The sequence below is a fragment of the Lepidothrix coronata genome, unplaced genomic scaffold, assembly GCF_001604755.1.
Source record: "Lepidothrix coronata isolate B3197 unplaced genomic scaffold, Lepidothrix_coronata-1.0 Scaffold76, whole genome shotgun sequence".
Classification (NCBI taxonomy): Eukaryota; Metazoa; Chordata; class Aves; order Passeriformes; family Pipridae; genus Lepidothrix; species Lepidothrix coronata.
In genome coordinates this window covers 3843094-3870958 of record NW_016690256.1, presented here as the reverse complement: position 1 = coordinate 3870958, position 27865 = coordinate 3843094, and the positions used below count along the sequence as shown (strand labels likewise).

At 39.5% G+C, this 27865-nt stretch overlaps 1 protein-coding gene across 7 annotated transcripts in view; it reads left to right on the top strand.

Moving 5' to 3' along the window:
• The window catches only part of DLG2 (discs large MAGUK scaffold protein 2), a 997608-nt gene that overhangs the window by 109926 nt on the left and 859817 nt on the right, over positions 1 to 27865 (top strand). For all 7 annotated transcript variants that reach the window (XM_017819622.1, XM_017819624.1, XM_017819626.1 and 4 more), the window contains one exon: positions 11529 to 11671. In XM_017819622.1, coding sequence (XP_017675111.1) covers positions 11529 to 11671 — 143 coding nt within the window. The remainder of the gene's footprint in view (positions 1 to 11528; positions 11672 to 27865) is intronic.

Sequence of the window (27865 nt, the reverse complement as noted above, 5' to 3'; positions counted from 1 at the left end):
CTGCTATCCTGATGTCTTCTGTGAGCTTTAGAGCTGAGAGCCCCTCTTTGGGACACATCACAGTATTATCACCCTAGAATAATCAGTGAAAAAAAATTTGCAAATTTATTTTGTCTATGTCCACAGCAGAGCAGTTGCACTGGATGATCTTTAAAGGTCCCTTCTGACCCAAAACACTGCATGAGTCTATGATTTATGAATAAATACATAAGTTCATACTGAATGACAACCTAAATTACTGAAGTTTAAAAGATCTTATACTGAGTCCATAAACCAATCAATTACATGAGAATGGAGATAATGAGAACAGCAGAGAGATTTGTGACCTGTAAGAACTTGGATAAGTGATACAAGAGTTTCTTCTTCCAATGGAGACCAGCAAATGTCTATGAATTTGCATGAAGTCTCTTAGCTGTTACTAAAACCGTGGGAACATAAAGTGAAGCAAATTCAAGCATGACCAATGAAGTCTTTTGATGTTCATTGAAACCTGCAATACAAGGTTAGACCAATTAGTGCAATGACTGTAAATGTTAAGTGTAGACAACTAAAGTCGCAGTCACTCCAGTGAAAGGGTTCATTTAAGCTATAATTTATTATATCAGGGTAACCACCTCAAGAATTATACCAGACATTGTGGCAAATATGTTTAAGGGTCATAATCCAGAGTTGATGAAAGTACAACCTGTAATAATTTAAACTTGCACAGAAACATTCATTATAAGTGTTTAACAAACATTAATTAATTGAGCTGTGTAATACCCCACTGTGAGCCTATGGGTAAGTCAAAGCTTTTGTATCTCAATTTTGCAGAAGGTTAAGCTGAAGTGCAGAGAGATATATTTGCCTGAGGTCACACAGCAAGTCAGTGGAAAAACTGTAAACAGAATCTGCAATCTGAAGTTCTCATTTCCCTGTTTTTGCCACTTACATTACACTTCCCACTAGTAAAATGAAGGGGAAGAAAGAGGCAACTGAAGTGCTGAGACTTGGAATATAGTTAACCCAGTTTTCTACACATGTTCTTGCTTTTTTTTTTCTTTTTTTTTTCCCCTGCAACTTAGGCACATATCAAAGGAGTAGGTTGGCTTTAAATTATTTGAAACTTTAATTGTTCTCCATCTATGTTTTGTATGCTTTATTTTAGGTGCAAACATTGAAATATTTGGTATCTTCAGCATTAAATACAGTTGGGCAGTAAAAGGCAACCCTCTTGAGTTTCAGGCATGCAATTTCACACAGTCAGCTTCCATCCCCTGCAGCTCTTGTGATGCTCTGTGTTTGCCCACTGCATGGACATGGTCCTTCGGTGTGCTCCTTGTCCTTGCTTAGTGTGGCTTGTGAGCGGGCAACCAGCTGCATCAGGAGTGCAGGTGGGAGATCAAGATGAAGGAAGTAGCCCCGTAGTCACATATGTTTGACTTTACAAAACACCTCACCAAAAATGAGAACTGAGTTGTCACTTAGTGACTCTTAAGTTACCTGGGATTGTGTGCTTTGGTGTCAGAATAAAGCTGGTGATTGAGCACAGAAGGTGATGCCCTGCTAAAAATGCAGAGTCTTGAGCTGAGCAGATATGTGCTCTTCCACTAAAAGGAGACTGTGAGGGGTTTGCAGTGAAAGGGTAAGAGAGATGCAGAGTGGGAGATGTTCCGAGGTGAGACCTCAAAGTGAAAAGATTAAACGAGATAAAGAGATGCTCTGGTAGGTGAAAGACTGGGAAGAAAGACTGTATTTTAATGTTTTGTCTTAGCTTTATATTTAAAGTGGTGTTCAGAAAGGGTTGTGTATGAAGATGCTTCTTTGTAAGGTGAAGAAAAAGAAGACAAAGGACAGGAAGAAATTGCTATTAATTCCTTATAGGTTGCCATGGGGTTTTCCTAAAAATGCTCATACATTGCCTTGGGAAAGTGTGTCTGAAATTTCTCTCTGGTTTTTAGAATTTCAGCAAACTGGGTGCTTCTCAGAAATATGTGATGGGAGCGGGCCCTGGCTGGGTTGCTGAGTGTCTTCAGCTCTCTCAAGGTCTGCAAGTCCCAAGACATACGCTTCAAGTACTAGATCTTCCATTTACCCTACCTACTTCCAACCTACTTATGTACAACAGCAGTGGAAAAGCCTGTATAAAACTAATTTCATTTAGGATTATAGAATGACACATATTTTCTGGTCTGATATACAGCATTTCCCTCCATACTGGGAAATTGGCTTGCGGTTGGGTCCTTCCCAAGATTAAAAAAAACACAAAACGTAAGATATAATATAATTTTTTCTCTATTGCTCTTGCCTCGTAGATGAAAACACACCTGCAGTTTTGATTTGGCATTTTAAAGTCAAATTTTGTCGATTTTTCCTAATTATCCTTATTTAAAGAAAAAATATCTCAAACACTTGAGCAACAAACAAAATTACACAATAAATAAACAATATAACTGAACAGTTTCCAGTATTTAACTCAGTTGTTTAAGTACATGTTGAAGCCATTCAGAGAAAATCTGTTCATAACTTCTGTGACACAGAGGCTGTGAGATCCTCTGATGGGGTCAGAATTGCACAGTAACAACTGTTAACTGCTAGACAGAAATAAGGGATACTCTTTCCAGCAATGGCTTTGAATCCAACTCTCCACACAATGAATAAAACCTCATCCTGAATGTATATTATTATTATTTTTGTCAAGCACTGGAACAGGCGAAGTGAAGCTGCTCAGTGAAGCGGTTGAGTCACCACTTCTGGAGATACTTAAAAGATGTGTAGATGTGACACTTGAGGACATGGTTTAGTGGTGGACTTGGCAGTGCTGGGTTAGCAGCTGGACTTGATGACCTTAAAGGTCTTTTCCAACCTAAATGATTCTGTGATTCTATACTACATGCAGAGCAATACACAGTGCTAAAAAAAAGCTGAAGGTTTCTATTTAAGCTTTAAGGAAAACTTGATACAAACATCATTTTTCAAAGAAAACTATCATTTCTGAAAAATCTATTCTGAAGCACAGGAAACCTTTCCTTGACCTCTTAGTACTTCCTTAGCTGTAAGTTTTGAACATTTAGTAAAATTATCAGCATTTTCTGTTTGCATAGTTTTCCATCAGAAAATATCCTGGAACAGATTCAGTCATGTGCCTGGCTATCCAGAGGTACAAAGCAGCCAGTGTGTGCTCATGATCCTGCTCTGACTCTCACAGATTGTGCATTGATCTGCAAGCCCTGGAACAACCCCATCTCTCTCAGCCTGTCTTCATAGGAGAGGTTCTTCATCCTCTGATCATTTTTCTTCTTTTCCTCTGCACTTGCTTTAACAGGTCCATGTCTTTCTTGTGCCAAGAACCCCAGAGCTGGATGCAGTACTCCCAGTTGGGTCTCACGAGTGCAAAGCAGACAGGCAGAATCACCTCCCTCGACCTGCTGGCCATGCTGCTTTTTATGCAGGCCAGGACACAATTGGCTTTCTGGGCTGCAGGAACACATTTCTGGGTCATGTCCAGCCTTTGATCCACCAGCAACTCCAAGTCCTTCTCAGCAGGGATGCTCTTCATCTGTTCATTCCCCAATCAGTATTAATACCAGGGTTGCCCCAACGCAGATGCAACACCCTGTACTTGGTCTTGTTAAATCTCATGAGATTCCCATGGGCCCACCCTTGGAGCTTGTCCAAGTCCCTCTGGATGGCATCCCATTCTGTAGGAGTGTCAACCACACCACTCAGCTTGTTGTCTGCAGACTTGCTGAGGTTACACTCGATCCCACTGTCTATGCCATTGATGAAGACCCTGAATAGCAGTGGTCCCAGAACAGACCCTTGAGGAACAGCACTGATGTCCATTGAGACACTGACACCTGGGCCTTCACCTGGCTGTCATGACTTTTCAAATATGATGGAGGGTGGCTTGGCAACTACATCAGCCAATTCTCTCAAGACTCTGGGATGCATCTTGTCAGGTCCTGTAGACTTATGTGCGTTCAAGTTCTTCAAGTGACCATGAACCTGATCTTCTCCTGCAGTAGGAGGGACTTTGATCCCCCAGTCCCCATTTTGCAGGCCATCTACTTGAGAGGTGTGAGAAGAGACAGTGCCTGCCAGTGAAGACTGAAGTAAAAAAAGTCGTGGTACCTCAGATTTCTCATTATCCATTGTTACTCGTTTGTCAGTCTTGCTCATTGGGATGGGGTGTGCTTTCTTTGACCCTCAATCCAGTCTGCAATTCTTATTTATGAGTAAGTGACTGGAATGTGTAGGCAATCAATATTATCACTGAACAGGCTTAAATGCTGACTTTACTCTCTGACTGATTGCCTTCTAGTTTTCACTTAACATAAACATTGCTCACATAGAAGGGGCTGAAGCAATTATTTTGTCTTCTCTGTGCATAGGTAACTGTGTTGAATATTTTATTCTCCCTGCATTTTGGACAGCTGCCTTTGAGGCACATATTCCTTGGTGAGATTTTTTGGTGAGCTCTGGTTGTATTTTGGGTGTATTACAACAAACAATCATGTTGTTATTGTACTGCAAAGTCAGAAGTAGTCAAAGTATGTTTCTTTTTCATACATCTAAATATCTATTGGACATTAATTACTAAGATTTGATTATGTATTACAGCATGTAGAGTGTATCAGAACTTTTTTTGATAAAAAGATTTAATTTTACTCAGGTATGTGCCTACTTAGTAATGACACTTGCCTCAAAGAGCTTACATCCTAGATGTACAAAGGATCATAGGACCACTGGATAATTCAGGTTTGAAAAGACCTCAAAAAGTTATCTAGGCCAAATAAAAGGGATTTGCTGAAGCTCAAGAATCAAGATAGGTTAATGTCAGGAATTGTATTTCTTGCTGCCTAGTTTGGTACATGTTCTACCAGAGTATGCTGCTTTTAATAGATTTAGCAACATTTATCAACTGTAGGAAATTGGCAGAATACTGCTTCCCTGGCTTGCACTGCACTTTCACTGCCTGCATGGAATAGAGAACTTGTTCTCTCTTTCTGGAGCAACTCTTGCTGTTGAGTTGGCACTTACGTTTCTCACACACCAGAGGCTTATGTCTGTAAACCTTACAAACAGGGTTCCTAAATTTCTTTTTGACTTGAAATATCTTTGTGTTACCTCTGCCAACTAAAAAAATAAGCCTTGAGCTTTTCCTTTGTCGAATCTCACTCCACCTTTATTAGTGCACACCCAAGGCAAATATGTCTGGAGCCCTGGGAATGAGATACAGATGAAATGGGAAAGGTGTTTTTGACTGCTGCTGCACTGAGGGATGCTAATTGGGGCAGGTTGGAGCTCCCCATGACCGTGAAGCTATGTAACAGCTTGATAACTGGAGCTCTGCCATTTCTCACATGGGTCAGTGCCTTAGTCCTGCTTTAGCTGAAAATTTGCCCAGTTTCAAGGTAGCTTTTTACTTCTCTTGCTTTTTGTCTTCCCTCTCTTATAGTGGCTGTTTTTCTCAATATGAAAATATTTTTCTTGAAAAAAACCACACAACATAATTGCATTGGGTAAAGTATGTTATTTAACCTCTCTTTGGACTGCTTCCAGCTGCAGGGCCACTAAAGCCCTTTACTGGCAGGCTGGTACAATCCCTGATCACTTCCCTGCTACTTCTATTCCCTGAATCAGTTTTCCTTCTTGAAAAACATTCTGCACAATTCGCCTTACTCCTACCTAATAATTCAGACCAGATGGCTGAAGCTGACCCAGCATAATCTACTCCCCAGGATATAAATGATGCCATTTAGACGTACACTGTAATGTTCCCTTAGTTAAAAAAAGGACTTACAGCAAGAGCCTGCAACAACTGACTTTATTTTGATTCATAGTGTTCTGCCAGACAGTAGTTATTTGTGCTGTTACAGAACATTAAAAGGTACATATCAGACACTATCCTACACATAGACAAAAAGACTGTCCCAAATTTCCCAGAAAGGGAACAGCTTGTGTTTGCGTGTTGCCTTAGACCCCCATTCCACCTTGTCCCTGAATGCCCTGGAAAAACAGATGGGAGTTATACTGCAAAGCAAGTCAGGGCACTGGCACAGTATTGGAAAAATGAATTCTATGGCTAAAGACCTCTAGAAGGAGGAGGAAAAAACCCAACCTTCTTTTTATCCTACAGAATAGTTGTTCCAGTTTCCAATTTGGTGCTATAGAAATATGATGCACAGAGAGCTCAATCCTTATTAAATGGCATTCTATGTCATTAATGCTATTACAGTTAATTGCAAAATTGTGCAACTATCTGCAGAAAAAACAGGACATTACTGCAGATACCAGAATATTGATGCCATTGCTAAATCATCTCCAGACATAAAGGGAAGAGGGGTGGTAGCAAGATGTATGTCACAAGGGAATCCTCTGTCATTGCTAAGCACAGATAAAGGTAATAGCTTTTGGAATAGCCGTCAGCACAGCGTACTGTCTTCCTGGAGGTCAACACATGCTGTAGTGGGTAGGTGTCTGCAAATTCAGTGGATTTTGGATAAGGTTTCCTGCATGGAATAGTTTGCATTGTTCTGTTACAAGTGGGCACATGTACTGTCAAGTCGCTGGGGAAGCAGCATTTGCTGACACATGCAGTACAACTTCAGGCTAAGCGATGTACAAGATTATCCTTTTAAGCTTAATTGTTTGTGTTCTATAAAATATAGATGGTATCAGAAAGCCTGGCATTGCCTTGTTTGTTACTGGAATACAGACTTTCCTCTTCTTCCCCTTACTTTTTTAAATGCAAAAGAAGTATAAGAGATTTTTATCTCCACTCCTGCTCTGTTTTCCTTTATGCTCCCTGTCTTCTGAATCCTGAATTTGGTGTCTTGCAAATCTATCCAAGGTCAGGTATGATGGAGCTTTGAGCAACCTGTTTTAGTGGGAAGATGTCCCTTCTGCCTATGGTCTGCCTATGGCAGAGGGGTTGGAACTAGATGATCTTTACAGTCCTTTCCAGCGCAAGCCATTCTGTGATTTCACCCTCGCCTGTATAGCTGCATTGTAAACCTGCACAAGCTCAAGTTGAGGCGCTCTGCATTTTGCATTTTATTACCTTATTATCTTTTTACCTTTATTATCTTTTGATATTCTCCCTCCCTAACCCTTTGCATCAATTTGGTACATGCAAAATGCAGCTACAGGTCAGCTGGTATTAAAGAGATATGTTGGGGTAATCCCAGCTGCTTGGTGCACTGGGATGCATGTGCCTTGATGGCTACATTTCTGAATGTGCATGAAAGTACTGAAATGCATTTGGTACCTGCTAGTGCTTCTCTGTGTAGGTGGAAATCATACAGATGTGAAAGCTATCTCATGTGCCTTATCCAGCCTGGGGGCTACCTGCTGATTAGGCTGATTTACACAGCTGAAGGCAGGTCAGTAGTAGAGAGGGCACCAAGATGCATAAATAGGAACAAATCCTGATCACCTTTCTCTTTTGACTTTAAATCACACTAGTACGTACCTTGAATAAAGGAGAAAGCTTGTAGGAGTGAGAGGCTGCTGTCTTATTCTTAGCACACGGGGAATCATTCCCAATTTGCTTGTGCAGCTGCCACTACATTTCCTTGCAAAGAGGACTTTTAAAAATGGAATTGTGTTTTCCTGAACCCACTGGTGATTCTGAAGCCACAGAAAATGGGTTATTGATTACAAAGGGCTGGACAGACCTAGTGTGCTCATCTGTGGGCCTCTGCAATTCAAACCTTCTGGTTTGCTTCTCTTTGTGTATGTTGTTATTATGCTCTTCCTTTAATCTTTGCTCAAAAGTTAGTCATCTTAGACCTTTAATCATCTATCTTTTTCTGAATTCCCCTCAATTTACTTCTATCTTTCTGGTCCTTGACTGCTTACAGAAGAATGAGGAATTGTATTGCTTTATCTCATTTTTCCCTTATTAGAATGCTGGCAAAAGCCCATGGTCACAGAAAACAGACCATAGTTTAGGCTATTCAACATTTTTGTCTATTCATATTATTTAACCCATGTGCTATCAGGGCTCTAAAGTGTTTCTATAGCATATGGATATTGTGATGCATGTAAATTGGGACAGGAGTTGCACTGAAATAATGGCTGTAGGGCTGCAGCACCAAACACTCAAAAGTGAAAAAATGGCAAGTTTAGGCAGCATGTTTAGCTCTGTCTAAACACAGATTTTTTCTTTCTATGTAGATGCTGTCTGAAAGTCACTCATCTGTGTAAGACATTGTATCTTCTCCAGTTCTTACCCTTTTCCCAAATTATTTTTGTTTAAATTTTTTAAAAACAAAAGTGACATAAGAGTGAGCACAACTCTAATTTGAGCCTATTTTTTTTTTTTAAATAGTAGTAAAAACACCAAGACTTCAGACTGAGAGGTGTATTCAGCTTTAGTAATGGACAGTGCTTCTGCATATGTCTATAAAGGTTAGACTCTGCTCACTCCTGCACAGGTCTGTAAGAAAGGAAAAGTCCTTGGAGCCTGCCTGCAGAGAACAAATGCAGTGATGTATGATATACCTGTCCATGGGCAATTGCAAAATGATACTGATATGTTCTCTACTATGTTGATGTAGAGAAAATTTGTTTTCCCACTTCTCCAGTGAAAGAGTTATCCAAAATAAAATAAATGATGGTATCTTTAGAATTACTTCGTATTAGAATATATATAATTTCTTGTCTGCAATTTATCTTTATATAGCAGAACTGACAAAATATTTTGGCTAGACTATAGGGAGAGCAAGCAGAATTTATTAAATAAAGTAAGTAATCTCTTAAGAAGTAAATGAACAAATTCTGTTGGACTGGAAATCCAGTGAGGTTCACTGACACTTTAAAGAAACATGAATTAATTGCTGAACAAAATGTTTGAAGCAGTATGGAGATTCTAACTGTACATCTGAAGAGGTGTTTTGTGCTCACAAACTTAATCAGTAATACTATTGCCATTTCTAAATGAAATCTGAACTTGTTTTCCTGGAAGGGAGGGAGTATAATGCCAAGAAATACTAGATGCAGATTTAATTTGTGTAAGAAATGCCCCATTCCTGGAAGTGTTCAAGGCCAGGTTGGATGGGGCTTAGTGCAAGAAGGTGTCTCTGCCCATGGCAGGGCAGTTGGAACTATATGATTTTTAAGGTCCCTTCCAACCTAAGTCTGTATATTATTTCTATATTTTCTATGATAAGGTTTTAGTCTTATTGTTGAATTATTTTCCTGGAAAACCCCACTAGGAGACACACTGTATTTTGGCATTTTACTTAACAATTACCGTGTTCTCATAATTACTTTTTATGACCTTGGTTCTAAGCTTGATTCTGTAGCTGCTTGCTCCCATCACTTCCTTTACACCTCTTCTTCCATCCTCAGCAGTATTCAACTCTTTTCTCTTCCTAGTATGATTACACCTCTCACGTAGAGGAGACTACTTGATAGGGCAGGTTTTACTCAGAGCAAATTACAAATCCTATTTTCTGCTAACCTTGACAGACTGCAAGTTTCTGGCTGCCCTTGTTCCATAGAAATAGCAATTTTAGCTTATGGAATAACAAAGCAACTGAGTGAATCCTCTGTTCTTTCTTCTGTGACTGCTTAAGTACACTGAAATGCTCTTCTCCACACACCAGTGATCATTATTCCAGTGAAAGCAACCCATGGGCTCCTCAGAATAGATAAGGGCCTTTAAAAAGAGACTGAGGTTTTAATATTTATTTTGCACATGTGCATACACTTGCAAATGTGGCTCACACATAATTTTTAATGAAAACACCAGGGCAAGGCAGGCTTTAAAGCTAGGGTGAAAGCGCTGTTCTACTGTTCCTTGACTGACTACTGTCAACCCAATTAATACTCTGATAATAACAGCGATGCCAGCTGAATGCTACTGCCAGAGGGCAATTTCTAGCTTACTTCTGCAAAGTATTTATCTAGAGATAATTACATATTAGCCTAATATATTTTACTTGCAGTTGCAATACAAATTGACCTGGCATCGAACCATGTATTACAACTGTTTGCAATTGCATTCAAAAAATGCCCCACATCAAGAATGCAGAAACTTCCATTCTCATTGCAACTATGCTGTATCTTTTAGTTTTAAAACTAGACTTTAGTTTTAATGGTGGAATGAAATGTTCTTAATAATATGAAATATAAATTCTTACAAGTATATCTGTGAAATAGAAGTTAGTGTGGCAAGGTGGGGATTGGCCTTTTCTCCTGGACAGCTAGCAATAGGCAAAGTAAAAATGGCCTCAAGTTGCACCAGGGAAATTTCAGGTTGGATATTAGGAAAATTTTCTTCACTGAAAGGGTTTTCAAGCATCGGAACAGGCTCCTCAGGGAAGTGGTAGAATCACCATCCCTGGCAATGTTCAAAAAATGAGTAGACGTGGCACTTCATGGTATGGTTTAGTGGGCATGGTGGTATTCAGTTGAAGATTGGACTTTATGATCTTTGAGGGCTTTTCAAACCTTACTGATTCTGTGATTCTTTCTTTCCCATTGTACATGACAAATAGAGTACATAATGAATTGGAAAGTTATAAAAGGAGTTAGAAGAAAAGTTCAGCTTCAGTTGTTACTAAAGAGAGGGAAGAGATTCTAGAGATCTGGCCAGGGACTTAATGTGAGGACAGGCAAAGACCCTATAAAAAAATCTCTCCTCTGAGGTCCCAAGGCGTATCCAGGTAGATGCAATCTCTTTCTTTCATAACAAGGAGAAAGGCTGTCCATTGTTATTAATTAAAATAATGTGAAGTTTATTTCTTCTTTGGCAAGTCAGTTATCTCTGTCAGACAATATGTCACCTCTCGTGTGTGACTATTGGACTAAAAACTTCTTGTCCAAGAAAGAGAAACACTTTTTTCCCCCTCTCTTTAGATCATTATGTGCAAAGATTTCAGTAAAACTGTTTTTACTGATGGATCTTTTATTTCTCATCATACCCCATGGAAATAAATGTGGTAGAAAAATCTGAACATAATATTAAGACCTGGTTTCTTGCTTACTCTTGGTTGAAACCAAACATTAACCAGCCACTTCTGAATGGCAACAGGTTGAAGTGATGAAGCCACAAAGTCTTTCTTCAAGTTGTGCACCCCACTTGAAATATTCCCAAATGCACCTGCAGATAGGGCTGAGAGTGATTTAGGTACCTTGGATGGGTGTCAATAAGTTTTTCTTAAGGTATTTTACATCTGCAAATTTCTATTTTACTAGTTAAAACAATCTGTGGCTTACTTCTCTCTGTATAAGGGTCTGTTCTGCCTATATTGTTCAGGTGTGCATGTAACATGTTCTTTGCATCGCTTCTTATAATGCTATTCATTTACATTTTTGAAATTATTTCTAAAGACCTCTTTAAAATTGCAATATGCCTCAAGAATCTCATTGAAATTTTAGAAAAAAAGTTGCGTATTGATGCTTTCTACTAAAATGTAGTAAATGTTTATCATTATGATAATAATGTGTAAGCATATATTGGCCAAAAGAAAACACCAGGGATTCAAAGCCAATAGGGCAAGTAATGTCTTTTACTTGTTCCTCTTTACAAACAGATATTCAAGAGTTTTATGAAGTGACCCTGCTAAATTCCCAGAAAAGCTATGAGCAAAAAATAGAAGAAGCAAATCAAGTTGCAGAGAAATGGGAGAAGACAACATCTGCTACAGACCATGAAAATCTGCAGAAAAAACAAGAGGTAATTTAACAGATAAGAATTAAAATATATATAATGATTGAGATGTCTCAAACCTGAGAAAAGCCATGCAATGGTGTATATAATTGAAAGAATGGGTTAATTAAGGAATTATATTAGAATGTGAAGGTTGTATAGTGTTATCCTTCTGACCTTGATGATGTTGTTAACTTCTTCATCCTTTCAATTGCTATCTGTCAAAGGGAAGGTAAAAACCTTTCATTTTCTCATCCTTGGTGTACTTTATCTGGTACTTGGTGTCTGTGAGTGCCCCCAAAAGAGAATATATCACTGAGATTATTAATAATAATCACTGAGATTATTAATACTACAGTGATTACATCCTATGTAAAAATTTTAATAGGACTTTTCTTATTTCCAGGACTGACACTGGACTGAACTTTTCCATAGTCCAGAAATCAACTAGAATAGTCTCTGTATGAGGAAGAGTTACATAGAAGACGGTTATACACTTTTCCTTTTCTCCTGTAGCCAGTGAAAGGATTCAAAACTTTGTCACCACTGGCTCTAATCTGCCTTTGCCTGCCTCCAGATTATTATTAGCTAAATTAGCAATCTAAACTAATTGCCTTCTCCCAGATTTGTACTTCAAAGGCAAAACAAACCCCACAGAACTGAGCTATGAATTGCTCTGTTCTTAAACAGTGAGACAGAAATAGAGTGGGTATGGACTGCAAACTGCAAATCTCCAGACCAAAATCGAAGATAAGGGCAATGTATAAAAATTTCCATTGTTGTTATGGTAAGAAAGGCATTTCAAGTTTTAAAAGTTGTTGGAAAGAACTTCCCATAGGCATGACTATTTTTAAGAGCTTTCCTCCTTTTAAAACGTGTAAAACCCAGAAAGAAATTGTAGTTCTACATGACATTTTAGATGTGATTCTTTATAAAGATAAATCAGAATTGCAGGCAGCTAGAACAAAACTCTCTGAAGAAATGAAGAAATTTATTGTGAAAATTAATTAGCAAAAGAACACTTGCAGAATTAATGAGAACAAGCATTCCGATTTGAGTGAAATCAGAACAAATGAGTCTTAACATTAATGTAGGATATATCCTGTAAATGATTTAACATTTGAGTCACAGTTTGAAGGCACAGCCAGCTAATATCTATCTTTTTTTTTTAGCAGAAATCTGTATGCTTTAAAATGGTGAAAGTGTATTCCAGCCTGTTTTGTCTCAAAGCATCTGACAAAGACAGTGAACAGACTCTTTATTCCAGTCTCGTCACAGTGTTTGACCCTCAACACCATCTTCCTTAAACTCATTGCTATCTAAGAGGTGTGCTGCTGGTCTTGTCTAAAGGAATTTGAACTTTAAATTCTGTGCTGAGAATAATAGCATATACAGGGCTGACTCCTAACTTTCCTCATCTTATTAAAAAGATGTTCTGATTTAAAGGAAAACAACAGAAAAATTTCTATGCCATAGAAACTGGCATAACCATTTCAAGCCAGGGTGCTGGCAGTCAGAATCCAGGGTACCCTCATTTTCAAATTTGCTGTCTATCCATAAATTTCATCAGTGTAATGGGAGAAAAAAATATTTAGTCTCTTTAAAAATCATATCTGTTTTAAGGGTCCAGCTGCAGGCAAACCAGACTGAAAGTGTAGGCTTTGTTTTTTTTCCTTTTGACAACACAACATACTATCAGCAGTTCCGAGTCAGAACTGATTAGTACATGCTGAATGTACCAGCTGCTGTACAAGTCCAATACAGTCCTTTGCTCTCTATGAGAAATTACCTTATGAAAATGTAACTGGATAATCTAATGCATCACATAAATTCTTATTCATGGTCTGTTCCTCACGGGAAATGATGGTTTTGTACTTTCCTTTTGCATCCTCAATTACATGTCCCAAATTTGCAAAGAAAAAGCCTCCCTTCTTTCATAGAATCATGAATCAATGAATGGCTTATGTTGGAAGGGACCTTGAAGATCATCTAGTTCCACTTCCTCTGCCATAAGCAGGTTCACCTTCCTCTAGATCAGGTTTCTCAGAGCCCTATTCCAACCTGGCCTTAAACACTTCCAGGGATGGGGTACCTACAAATGCTCTGGACAGCCTGTTCCAGTGTCTCTTCATCCTCACTATGAAGATTTTTTTTCCTTATATCTGGTCGAAACCTATCCCTTTTTCAGTTTAAAGCCATTCCCCCTTGTCCTATCACTCACTACATGTCCTTGTCAAAAGTCTCCAGCTTTCTTGTAGGCTCCCTCAGGTACTGGAAAGCTACAATTAGGTCACCTCCAAGCTTTGTCTTCTCCACGCTGAACAATCCCAGTTTTCCTAGCCTTTCCTCATAGGACAGGTGCTCAAGGATCTTCATGATCTCCTCTGCACATGCTCCAACGGGTCACTGTCCTTCCTGTGTTGAGGATCCCGCAGCTGGATACAGTACTCTGCAGTGAAGGCCCAAGGGTGGTCAATCATTCCAGAGGCCATCCCCCTTTCATGTCTTCCACTTGAAACCTTCCTTGGCTGTCTGTATGTTATTTTTCTTTTTCTGTATTTGTTTTCCAATTTTGATTGTTTATAAAAAGGAAAGCAGCTTTTACTGCCCGGGTCAAGTGTCGTGTGATTCTGCCTTTGTATGGATGTATCTGCTTTTCTGAAAGTGTAGATTTTTAGATAACATAAAAGATCTTAGGTTGTTGTTTGCAATACTGTACAAATCTGCCACCTTGCATCTGTGACCACCACAGTTGTTTGTAGAAAACTGTTGCTAGATCTTGCAACATACTGGGACTGGATCTTCATCACTTAATAGAGATGAAAGGGTCATGACTCATCCTATAATCTCCCATCATTCTCAACCTTAGAAGAGAGATGTCTCTGAAACTCAGAGACTGTAATTTTGAGTGGGCTTTGCAAAAGCAAGTGAAAAGTCAGTGGAATATAAGAGCTTACAATATGTGTTGGAACCAGTTGCATCCAAAGTTATTGCATGAATTACTTCATATAGCACCTCATGGCTACAAACAATGGACTTAACTAAATGTATTGGGGTTTTAGTGATAGTTACTGCTCTTTTCTGCCTTTTTTTTTCTCCACAGGTTTGTTTTTTTTTTTTTTTTACTTGTATGCTTCTGTGCTGTTTAGGTTTAGACCGTTAAGGAGCTCCTGAACCATATTGATTTATGAAATCAATAAATGTTTAGGTGTGGCCTATGCATTTAAACACCACATCCTTGCTTTTTGCTCCACTGTAGGTCTTTCAAATAACCAGTGACACTAATGTTTGCAGATGCAAAATGCAATATTACCAATGATCACATTATTATTGCATTTCACTCTGTACAGAAACTAAATATATGTGGCAGTGTATCTGGTGGAGCTGTAAATATCATAGACCAAAATAATTTAAGTGAGTGGGTGTTAGTGAAAGGAAGAAAGAAGGGCATATATGAATGGGTTTTTTTGTGTGAATTTGTCCGCGTGGTTTTCCCTCCTGTAAATGCAACTTGACAAAATCAACTTAAGTTTGTGGATGGTTTCAGGATCAATTAAACAGTTTTTGGGCCAAGTTCGGTATTCACTAGAAATGTTTACTAGGTTCTATTTGGAAAAGACTCTTTTTTGTTTCATATATTCATATAGGAAGCAGGGAATGTGACATATTAGGCACTAAATGAAAAAGTCCAACAAGTTTGTCGTGATGTAGGAACTCTAGAATATAACTCTGAAGAAGTTCTAAACTATCCCTGTTGTCTATTCTCTTGCCCTGGGGCAGATCAATTGCATTTGAACTGTTCCTGACATGTTTGTCTAGTCTGTTCTATAAAACCTCCCACAATAGAGAGTCAAAAACTTCTTCAGGTAATTTATTTCCTCACTGATAGAAAGTCTTTCCTGATAAAAACCTGATTTCTCTAAGTGCAATTACAACCTGTTAGATTTTGTTCAATTAGCGGTAGACATGGAGGACGGTTTATTTAGTCCTGTTCCAAAAAGCACTTAAACATATCACAGGATCACACAGAATCATAGAATGGTTCAGGTTTGAAGGAACCTTAAAGATCATCTCGTTCCAACCCCCCTGCCATGAGCAGGGACACCTTCCACTAGACTAGGTTGCTCAAAGCCACCTCCAACCTGGCCTTGAACACTTCCAGGGATGAGACATCCACAACTTCTCTGGGCAACCTATTCGAGTGTCTCACCATCCTCATCATAACGAATATCTAATCTAAACCTGCCCTCTGTGAATTTAAAGCCATCATCCCTTGTCCTATCACTACATGTCCTTGTAAATGGTCCCTGTCCAACTTTCTTGGAGCCCCCTTTAGGTACTGAATGAGGGCTCCCTGTTGCCATCTCTTTTCCAGGCTGAACAAGCCTGAGTCTCTCAACCTGCCTTCAATAGGAGTGGTGCACCAGCTCTCTGAGCATCTTTGTGGCCTCCTTTGGACTTGCTCCAACAGATCCACATCCTTCTCATGTTGGGGACCCCAGAGCTCTTGTAGCAAAAAATGCTGGGTTGTAATGAAAAATCTCATCTTTTGGGATAGAAAATATTTAGTTGCCTTAGACTCTTCTCAAAGGAGATCTACTTAGAGGCGTGAAAGATTTCAGTTTCCAAAACAAAAATCCTTGAGGCACTGTGGAAGGCAATTAGTCTTGACAGCACAGTCACTATATGTCTATCTCTATGTCTCCAAGTATATAAAAAAATTATGGAAACTGCTCTGGAAGATTTATTTATTAATGAAAATACTAACTCAAGGTTTGGGAACTGCAGGTTTTAATTCTTTACTGTTCTGTGTACTTCTTGAAGGACTGTATGTGATGTTTGAGAAGAGAATTTAAGAACTGAGTCACAAAAGGGAACTGGGAGTTACAGTGTCTGAGGTATCTCACCATGTGCAGATATCAGTTAAGGACTATATCTTGTGGTGCACTGCATGGGGAGAAACTGATGTTCAGAATTAAGATCCAAAAAATGCAAAATACACCTATAAACTATTAAGTAATGAATTAAAAACATGGGACAAGATGCCATTTCCTTAAAATGTGCCTCATTAAGATGTTGATACCTTATCCTGATTAAGGTTCAGAATCATAATCTTGCAAATGATTCTGTAAATAAGACCATAGGTACATATCTCTTGTAATGTGTGTAAAGACACTACTGACACAAATTTCCTTATGAAGAAGCTATTTGGATGTGTTAATCCATGTTCAGCTCCCTTCTTGACCAGAGAAGATCTGCTTGTGCTTCTCTTCTTACCCATAAGAGTGCAAAATGAATTATGCTGCAGGTATTATTTAGCTTTTTTTTTTGTTTGGATGTTGTTCATTTATGGGAATAATTAAATATTTATTGGGACAGAGTGCTGATGCATGACTCTATAACATATTACTGCTCTTATGAGTATTAAAGTCTAGCATGTTTTGTCTTCTTCAGCATACCTAAGGGTTGAATCCTCCATCTCCAGGAAGCACCCAAACATCACACCTGCAAAACCCTTCTCCCAGTTTTCTCTCCATTCTTCTGCACCTCCTCACTGTCACTATCACATATATTCAAATCTGAAAGGGGAAGATTAACAGAAAAGATTAGAAACTTGTCATGATTCGAGAGCTTAAAAAATCTAATTCTCTAGTCAAAGCCCTTTCCCACACTCAACCTAGTATAAGATGTGTTTTTTCCAGATAACCACACAAGACTTAAAGTGGAGAAAGGGAATATATTACAATGACTGTACAAATAAATATTATAATACATTATACACACGATCTCAACTATCTCTACCATGACAAATCAGTATTTACAATGGACCAGATCTCTTCTCCCCTCCAAATAAAAGTCCAGGAGGGAAGAAGGAAAGATCTTTTCCAGTCTCAGAGCAGCAGTTTCTCTAGGGCAGCAGGTCTCTCCGTCTCTATGCAGCAGCTGTAACTGGATTGTTGTAACTGGATCTCTTTTCAATACACACAAGGGGGTGTCCAAGCCCCTTGGCCTGTCGTCTCCAAACGAGGGTCTTCAAGACACAAGGGGGTCTCCTTTCACCCCTCTTGGCTCTCCTTCGACTCCAAGCGAAGGCCTCACCTGTGGACTGCCAGCAGGGACAAAACTCGCTTCACCACAGGCATATCACGAAGTGCAGGGGGCATCTTCGTGAAAGTCCCTTCCTCAGGGGGGTTCACCCCTGAGTCAGAACATCTTGGGCAGCTTTCAGTTGGAAACCTTTGCCTCAAGAGTTCTACCAGAGCTCCTGCACTCTGTCTCAGGCTGCTAGGCTTGTCAGCAGCAGCGAGGGGGGTCAAGGTCAACCCCCCCGCATTCTTTCTCCATCCCGGTCCAGCTTCAGGACACTTTTGAGCTTCTCAGCTCCTCTCTCTCCGGTGCTGCATGTTGCATTTTAGGACTTCCATCCAGTAGGAGTCCACTACCCCAACTTAAGAGGGGTCTCAAAGGAGGTTTGGGGGGTTTGGTTCAGTTCTTACCCCCAAAACTCTGTGTAGAGCTCAACTCTGCTTCCTCTGCTCCTGGCTCTCGTTCTCGTCCTCTCTCTCCTTCCAGGAGTTCTCTCTGCGGTGCTGCATGCCTTTGTTGCTGCTTGGTCTTATCTGTTGGCTTTTAGCCGTAGCCTCTGGACACTGCGTCTGCCGCTGCTCTGTCTCTGCTCACTCACGGTGGAGAAAACTTTTCTAGCTTTGAGCCACAGCTACCCAGCCCAGCTGTGGCTCCACTGTTCCAAGTCTTCACAGCCCCCCGCTGGGGGCTGGGGGGGCCCAGCCCCCAGTGGGGCTACTGCTGTCTCTCCTCGTGGCTCCTACAACATGACTGGTTCTCCTACCACTCAACTACAACTCAGCTTCTCTTCCGTTTGCTTGTGGTATGTTTACATTTTGCAGAAGTACTCACTGGTTAAAACTTCAAAACTTCCAGGGTCACCACCCCCTGGGGTTTTACCATTTTATAACTGCAGGGGGAAAAACTGTTTTCCCCCCACCACAGAACTCAACTTCAAATGCCCACTATGTAAGGCACTGTCACAGGATTCCTCTTAAACTGAATTTAGGGGACATGGGATGCTGTGTTCGGTAGGAGGATTGGTGACACATAGGAGGAAGTGTATCTGGAGATCACTTAACTGAGCACATTGTGAAGGTATGCTAGGAGCATGTAGTTTGTGGATGCTGACAGTGCTTAGACATTGGGCTGATCAATATGGTCCGACAAGCTCATTTTGGGAACAAATGCCAGATTTGAGAACATGGCTGTACAGAGGTGACACTAAAAGATAACATACCTCCAGAGTTTCTGAGGATCTCAAAACTTTTAAGCTGAGTCACTTCAAATTGCAGTAGTAAAGCATGTGCATTGGCTTAAACCAAGCAACAGTTACCTTGTCCATGTAACCTGGTATCTGTCTTCCAGTGGGGGCCAGGATCAGATGCTCAGGGAAGAGTAAGAAGAGATCAAGCCTGTATAATGGGTGCTTTAGCTGTTTTGCAAATCTAATCTTAGTTTGTTTGGACTACAAGCACAGAACGTGCTTAGTGCTGGGAAACTCAGCATTACCTTATTTTTTAAACATTCAGCATGGTATTCACTGACTGGGGATGTGCCCAGTCAGCTGCTGGAAATCATGAAGACAGGGTTTGTTTGTAATTTGGCCTCTGCCAAAAAGCTTCATTACTTCTTTGGACCAAGATTTATAAGACCAGCATTCACAGCTTGAAAGCATTTTCTTGAAATTAGGGCTCTTAAATTGTCTCTGTTGGACAGAGAAAACTGTTTTATTTTCACCCCTAGAAAATGTTAGATTGGGATTGAGGTGAAAGTAGTTTAAATTCAGATCTACCACGGCTTTGAAAAGTGTTCTTCCTGTTCCCAGTTCCAAATAATTCTGGCAAAAGGTATTCTCCATCTCTGCTCTCTGTGTGGCTGTTAGTGGGTTTCTGGAGGCTAAGAGTGGGTGGGTAGGTTTGAGCCTGGCTCCTCAGCTTAGCAAATGGCCACTAGCCTAGGAAAATTTTTTCTTCCCTCCCAGGACTCTCTGCATTGCATTAAAAAGTCACTAACTAGCTAAAGGATGTTTCTTGCTCAACTGTTACGTAGATAGATACAATTAAAACTGTGAGATATTCAGACTTTTATTCACATAAAAGTACCTAGATGGGGTTATCCTTCTGGTAAACAAAAATTGAATTGCTCTTTAGCTATGATAGTAGTAATACTGCTTGAAGCCACAGGCTTGTGTTCAGCTCCAGACAATCATTAAAAGACATGAATCTACCCTTATTTTAACCTCTGTTTTCATTAATTTGGTCTTCAATGCTGCTTATTTCTGTTCAGCAGTTTTTTGACCTTTATCCTGGTGGAAAATTGAGGTGAAGGAAAAGAACACTCTGCTATTGCGCTTACATATAAATTTGGTAACCAAAGGTCTGCTTGTTCCTGTATCATAGCATGAAAAGACTATTTACTGATAGGGCATATGGTGCAGATACTTTTGGCATATTGAATGAAAATCATTTGCAATTATTGTGCAAGTTTAGTCATCACACCCCGATCTCACATGCACAATCTTCATTCATCTCAGTGTGTGATCATTGCTTAGACATGATCCCCAAAGACTCCAGTTCTTCACTTAATTTCTGTTCCATGCATTTCTTATGCTTAGAGGCTTGTTTTGCAAATACAGTAAATTGCAACACACGAAATTAATCTTCCTATTTCTGTTTGCTTCAGGAATGCCTGCTATCCTTGTACCCAGCTATTATAAACATTGTAATTACTTCTCTGTCCTTTAAGTGCTCGCTTGTTAAAAGTTCCAGTAGTAGAACCCTTACTTAAAAATCTTCTGCCTAGAGCAATTAGCAAACCATTAATCTGTTTCACACTAACAGTTTGCCAAAAAAGTGTGGGCCTGCAAGACACTTCTATATGTGCCTATAAAAATTCGGTCTCTTCTCTGGAATTTTGTTTGTTTTCTTTGTTTGTAGCTGGATACAGCTTAATTTGTATGGCTTCTTTTACTCCCAGGAGCCAAATCTGATTTTGTTTAAGAGATTATACTTAATATGCAAGAATCATTAGGTATGATCAACTGTAATGTTTCATTAGAAGAGTTCAAAACATTGAGTTTTATGTGTCTGTTTCTTCACTAGATTTAGCTCCTTGAGTATGTATTTATCTGATCAAATGCAGTTTGTGTCTGTGGGTTGATTTTGTACCAGAGCCAATTCCCATGTAATTCTATTTGGCACTAAGTTCTCCTTCAAGACAGCAGCAATCTTTTTAGGGGGTACAGTATAAGGGACATCTTGGTTTGTGTTTTTCTAGATATGTTCCTTTGGCACCCAAGGATGTGTAAAAGCTCTAATTCAATAATTGCTGAACAACAATGCTGAAGCTTGACTCCATTTTTTTTTTTGGTTGTCCTGGTGTTTATTTTTAATATACACTAGCTTTCAATTTTGCATTTTTTTGCATTAATAAGGTTTTCTTTACTTGCAGATATTATTTTATACACTTTCCTTTTCAGCTGAGTTGGCTAATGTTTAGATATGGGTAACTTCAAAGTCACTGTGTTATTAAAACCCTTATTTATGACTAGCTGCGGCTAAATGACTTTTCCATACTGGGTATCCATGCTGGGTCTCTATTTATAAATTTGTTATTTGTTCTGTAGCTTGTCAATAACTTGAGTGCCAGTGCATCTGTTAAATGTCATTTTAGAGTTTCTGAGTGTGTTTTAATGTGGTCAGGCCAATGTTTCCATTTTAGACAAAGTTGTATCTATGCAGAACAGTGTCATCCTGGGGATAGAAATGCTCCAGAGTGCAGTATTCTGGCCTCCATATCCAAAATCCCTGTAGGAGAGTTTTCTGAGGAAGTCATGATGCTGAGAGGAGAGCAACATGCATGTCACGCAACTCTCTAAACAGACAATTTCTGTCCCTCTGGACAAGTCTTGGAACTAGACATCATTCTACTTGTGCCATCATCTTGTGTTTGCATAGAGTTAGACATGCTAACATAAAAAGCCTTTTCCTTTGTTTCCTCTCACTTTTCCACAGTGCTGAGGAGAGGGACCTTGAGGTCCTGGTCGATGGCAAGTAGAATTTGAGTCAGCAGTGCCCTGGCAGCCAGGAGGGCTAACCGTGTCCTGGGGGCATCAGGGAAAGAATCACCAGCCAGTCAAAGGAGGGGATTCTCCCCCTCTGTTCTGCACTGGGATGGCCTCACCTTGAATATTGTGTGCATTTTTGGGCACCACAGTATAGGAAAGATATTAAGCTATTAGAGAGTGTCCAAAGATGGGCGATGAAGATGGTGAATGGCCTTAAGGGGAAGCCGTGTGAGGAGCAGCTGAGGTCACTTGGTCTGTTCATCCTGGAGAAGAGGAGACTGAGGGGAGAGCTCGTTGCAGTCTACAACTTCCTCGTGAGGGAAGAGGAGGGGCAGGCACTGGTCTCTTCTCTGTGGTGACCAGTGACAGGACCTGAGGGAATGGCCCAAATTTGTGTCAGGGAAGGCTGAGGTTGGGTTTTAGGAAAAGGTTCTTCACCCAGAGGGTGATTAGGTACTGGAACAGACTCCCCAGGGAAGTGGTCACAGCACCAACTCTGACAGAGTTTAAGAAGTGTTTGGACAATACTGTCAGGCACATGGTGTGACTCTTGGAGCTGTTCTGTGCAGGTCTAGGAGTTGGACTTTGATGATCCTTGTGGGTCCTTTCCAACTCAGGATAGTCTATGATTCTATGATTTTAACTTGCATGAGAGTTTAGAGGACTCACTGATTTGATATGTCCTTTCTGACAGGGAGATTTGATTTAGTTTAACAATAGTTTATTTAATTTAATATTTGATTTCTCCTGACATTGGTGGGATGGATCTGGGATGTTAGTATTAAACAAACTATACCTGATCAGAAATGATGAAAGAGTCATATCCTCCACAACAGGTTTATTTGCTTTTATTTTTTTCACATTTATATAATATGCCTATCAATCAACCTCTAGGTACTTTTCTAATCTGTGATTTGTTATTTCATCTGCAAAGGATTGGGAGCAGTCCAGAACAGCTGTTAGGGACCAGAAACAATAATTTTCCCCAATGAAAATATGCCTGAGTATTAACCAGCATACAGAATTAGCCAAACTTTTAATTAAGCAGTGAGCGTCTATTATGATAAGCATTGAGGTCAGACTATTGTGTAGATTCTACTTGTATGTATCAAGGTGAAAAATTATAGATCTAGTTTGAAAATATCACTTGACAAAAAGCTCTTGCAATTTTAATTTATTTTTTCTAAAATAATTTTCCTAAACCATGATATGTTCTAACAAGGGAACACCAAGTAATCTGAAAAAGTTGCTGATAAATAAAAATATCAGAATGTTCCAACAGGTTTCTTCCACAAGCTACCAGTTCCTTTAAAGAGTATGTGATATAATTCATTGTTTCTGATAAGATTCTGAGAAGTTCTATTTTAACCACCTGCAAAAACAAATACATCAACTCTTAAAAATATACTTCTTTGCCCTATAAAGCTGTAAGGGTTCTGTAAAATTGATATTCAGGGACAAAGGTACTCTAGTTAAGATTCACTCTAAAAATATTTCAGAGCAATTTGTCTCACACGTTTATTAGCTCTGAGTCTTCACCAATCTGAGCAACTGAGCAAGAGAATTCACTGCTATCCACGTGCAAAGAACACAGGTCTCCATAGAGAGGTTTAATAGTCCATTATATATTTTTGCACTCTAGCAATACTTCTTTATTAAAATGATTCCTAACTAGTTCCCAAGAGTAAAGAAAGATATCACCCCAAGACTTCTGGATCATATAAAGATCACCCTGGGAGTGATTTTCTGGATAGATGCACGTATCTTTGCTCAGTAAGATAAATATACATGAAAGAGAAAATATCCATCCTCTTTAGTTTTTTATAAACTGGAACAGATATTTGCAGGTTTTAGCAAATAGTAAAATACAGTTCCAAAAGTAACAACCTGGGAAACTAAAAGGAAGCTGTCAGCTTGAAAATATCATTTCTCTCCACATTTTTTTATATATAATACTGTTACAAATAACAATACTAGAAACACAGGACCTTATGCATTTTCAGCTTGTACATTTTACATGTTTGATTGTGCTTGATTCTCACTTGTACCACTTTAATCTGAACAAGTTATACTGAAAGCTGCCTCTGGTTTAGAGATGAGAGAATTTGCTGCTTATTTGCCGTTATAATATTTGGCTGGATCGTGAATTAAGCATTCATCTAGACCTTTGTGCACTGTGAAGGAGTGAATTTCATCCTTTGCCATTCTTCTTTTCAAGCCTTTAGGAACATGTTTCTTTTTCCTCTGTAATCTTGATCCATTTACTCATCCAAATGGCTTTTTATAGAGGTCACTTTCTACACTTATTTCTCTATTTTCCTTGCTGGTGGAAGCCTCTGTTGACTTCCGCCTTTACACCATCTTGACACCACCGTTTGTCTTACTCTTAAGGTCTGTTTCCTCTCTGCATGTCTACTCCTGTACCTCACTAGCTCTTGACTTCCCCATCTGCTTCCTCAGTTCTTCAGCACATATTCAGTGAGGAACTTTCTTGATATTGCCACTTTCAGTGCTCAGAAGCTCTTCAGAGAGAGCTAGTGCACTAGCTCTGTTTCATCTTTAAAACTGTGTTTTATCTGAAAAGATAGGTGGTTGCAGCTGTAACAAGCATTCCTAGTATGATAATCTCCTCCTGTTGATCAATACTCCAGTTCTTTCCAGAAGTTTAGGGGAGCCTACCTGGTTTTCTGAAATGCTGTATATATATATTTTAGCTCAGCACTTTCAAGAAGTCATGGTGTTGCTTTCTGAGAAGAGACAAGGCAAACAGCTGCTGTACAGGTTGGAAAAAAAATTGAATTAGCAGTAACAGACATAGTGGATCTGAAGTCCATTTTTTCAGAAGGGCTTTTGAAACTCTGATGTAAGCAGCAGTGGTAACTTTTAAATTTATGTCGTTTTAATGAACCACTAAAACAAGTTTGATCTATGTGTTTTGGAATTTGTTAATTACAATGAGAAGAATTAAAAAGATCTGCTGAGAGATTTCAGGTCGGTCATTACATCAAACTCGTGTCTTTTCTCAGACATTTTTTGGTGTTGCGGTGAGTTTGTAGAAAACCAGAGGTAACAAAATGGACAACTTTGTGTCTTCCTGAGGAGTAGGAAGATTCATGACAGACATATGCCTTCACTTATGTAACCAGTATTCTTTTTTTTTGAGATATCTTGTACTTTTTTTGACTGTAAATGCCCCCAGCGCACCCAATGGTATCTCTGCTAGGTCAACAGCAAGCCTGTAACTACAGCTTTCAGTATTCAGGATGCTGAATAAATTGTTACCTGAAACAGTCCATCTTCTGCTGTTAGAGGTGTATTTCTTAATGCTGCTTCTTAATTTGGTATCAGTTTATGTCTTGGCTTCCTTGGTTTTTTTTACCGTCTAGGGAATGTGCCTGTTATAAACAGATATCTTTGCACTCAAAGTGGACACTTCTGTTACTTTTGAGGTTTAGAATTATATTACTCTTCACTTGCAATTTGTGATGACCATTTTACTCTTGGACAAGGACCAAAAACCTCCTTTATACTGGTGTTCTGTTCTACAGAGAGTCATCTCAGAGAGGGGAGGACTGATCTGACATTCTTGCTCAGTGCTGAATAGAGAGGAGTGCTCAAGTTGTAGTGAATTTGGAAAACCAGTCTTCGTGCCCAGCTTCACAGTGTTTTGTTGCAGCCCAGCCAAAAGACAAAGAAGGCTTGGATTGTCTTCGTGAAGGGTGATCAGGACGTTGGTCACAGATATTCAAAAGAAGATTCCTTGTTAACTGTAGCTAAGAAAATAGACATTGTGATGTTTCCAAACTGTGAAATTACATCACTGATTACAGGTATTTGTCTTAATAGTAAAACTGCATTTTTGCTAGTAGCCTTTTAAAGTGCAATATTATAATTTACCATCTCTTTTAGGGGCATGTCTTGTGAGCCCTGTTTTACTATGTACTGCACAAAAATGTGTCAAGAGGATGATCTTGCCTAGCTTCATCTTTGTTTATAAGCTAGTGAAATGTGAACTTGACCTTGTGGTAGCAATAATGCAATAGGTTGTCAAGAATGGGGCTGCTGTTGTGGTTTAACCTGTCAGGTAGCTAAACACCACACAGCCACTTGCTCACTCCCCTGCTTCCCTGTAGGATGGGGGAAAGAACTGAGAAAAAAAAAGTAAAATTTTTAGGTTGAGATAAGGCTGTTTGACAGAACAGGAATGGGAAGGAAAATAATAGTAAAAAAGAATTTGGATATACAAAGCAAGTTATGCCTACCAGCCACTGGCCAATGCCCAGCCTGTTCCTGAGCAGCAATCCCTGGCCAGCTTTCCTCCCATTTCACATACTGAGCATGACACCACATGGTAGGGAATATCCTTTGGATCATTTGGCCTCAGCTGTCCCAGCTGTGTCTCCTCCTAGGTTCTTGCGCCGCTCCAGCCTTCTCCCTGGTGGGCTGGTGTGAGAAATAGAAAAGTCCTTGGCTTAGTGTAAACACCGCTTAGCAACAACTAAAACATCAGTGTCTTATCAACATTATTCTCATCCTAAATCCAAAACACAGCACTGTACCAGGTACTAGGAAGAAAATGAACTCTATCCCAGCTGCAACCAGGACAGCTACATATACAGAATAGCACATAGAGCTGTGTTCTGTTGGCATTAACAAATATCAATGTTTTTCTGAGGCTTCTGAATAAAACTAGAATTGGAATTTGAGCCCCTGCTAACTAGAGGTGAGTAGAGTAGAGTAGGACATACAGTAGATTAGAGTAACTAGGACATAAAGGTGATTTGAGATGTTTCCAGCAAATATTTTCCAATGGTTTCAAGTTTTTCATTTGACATTCTCCCTAGCCTATACATACATTGATACTCAAACCAGCCTCTTTGATGAGAGATACATTCCAACAAAGGGAGAAAGACTTACCTAAGCTGTGTAGACACATGCAAATGCATAAAGTTGCAGACAGCTTTAGCGTGAGGTGTTGCAGAGTTGACTGTTTTTATAAGACCAGATTTACTGCCTCATCCAGGCTCCCCTCGATGTCAGTGAGCTGTGACAAGGGCTCTGTTTCTCAAGTAAAGAACTATCAGCTTCAGCTGGTACCTGTGAAGAATTCCTGGTCCATGTAAGAACCATATGGCCTGCATAAGGTAGTCTGCATGGAAGAGGCATTATATAGACTGGGAGACTTCCTCCCTACCACCCTTGGCACTGTCTGGTACATGAAACATTTTCTCCTTCTCTCAGTGTCAACTACAGTTGACAGTGATATTTATTTAATGGGTTTACAGCAGCCCTTACACTTCTGTGCTTCTACAAGCACAAGCTCACAGAAGCTGAAATCCCTGTATGGTCCATAATTTTTTAATAACCTTGGTCAGTGGCAAGTGCTAATAGTTCTTGGAGTCCTCATACAAAACCACATATTTCTGCTATCTCTCCATTAGGCAGTGGCAGATTCTTATCCAGGGTGGAGGTCAGGACGGTTGTCACAAAGGAAATTGTCGAGCATTGACAGATCCAGAGAGCCCTAAATTTCTGCAAAGTATTTAGTGAAGTATTTGTTTTCCCTTTCACTAAATACTTTGTTGTCTGTTTATCAACATTTAGGGAGCGTGATGATGTATTCTGCAGTTTAATGACCTGATTCATTCTACTTAACTTACCTTTTGAGTCCTCTTCCTTTGATATTTTGTAATGCTTTGTAGGAGTGAAGCTGGATTAAGAGATATGGCACTATATTTTGCCAAAGGTTTTGTTTAGTTGCAGTCCTTTTTGCATGTCAGCACGAGTATATCCAATTGTCTAGCTCAGCAGCCATGACTTAGCAAGGCATCTTGCCACTGTAATGACAGCCACTGCTTACGGCTCCTCCCTATGGCTCTGGCTGAAACAAATATTATTCTATACTAAGGTTTAGGATGCTTCAAGTAAAACCATCTTGAGAAGTGAAAATCATTACAATATCCTTCAAGGCTTTGATTTTATGGTTTTGTTGGTGGTTTGCGTTTTGTTTTTTTTTTTTTTTTTTTTTTTTTTTTTTTTTTTTAATACAGGCTTTATGTTCTTGTATTGGTGTAAAAACACCTTTG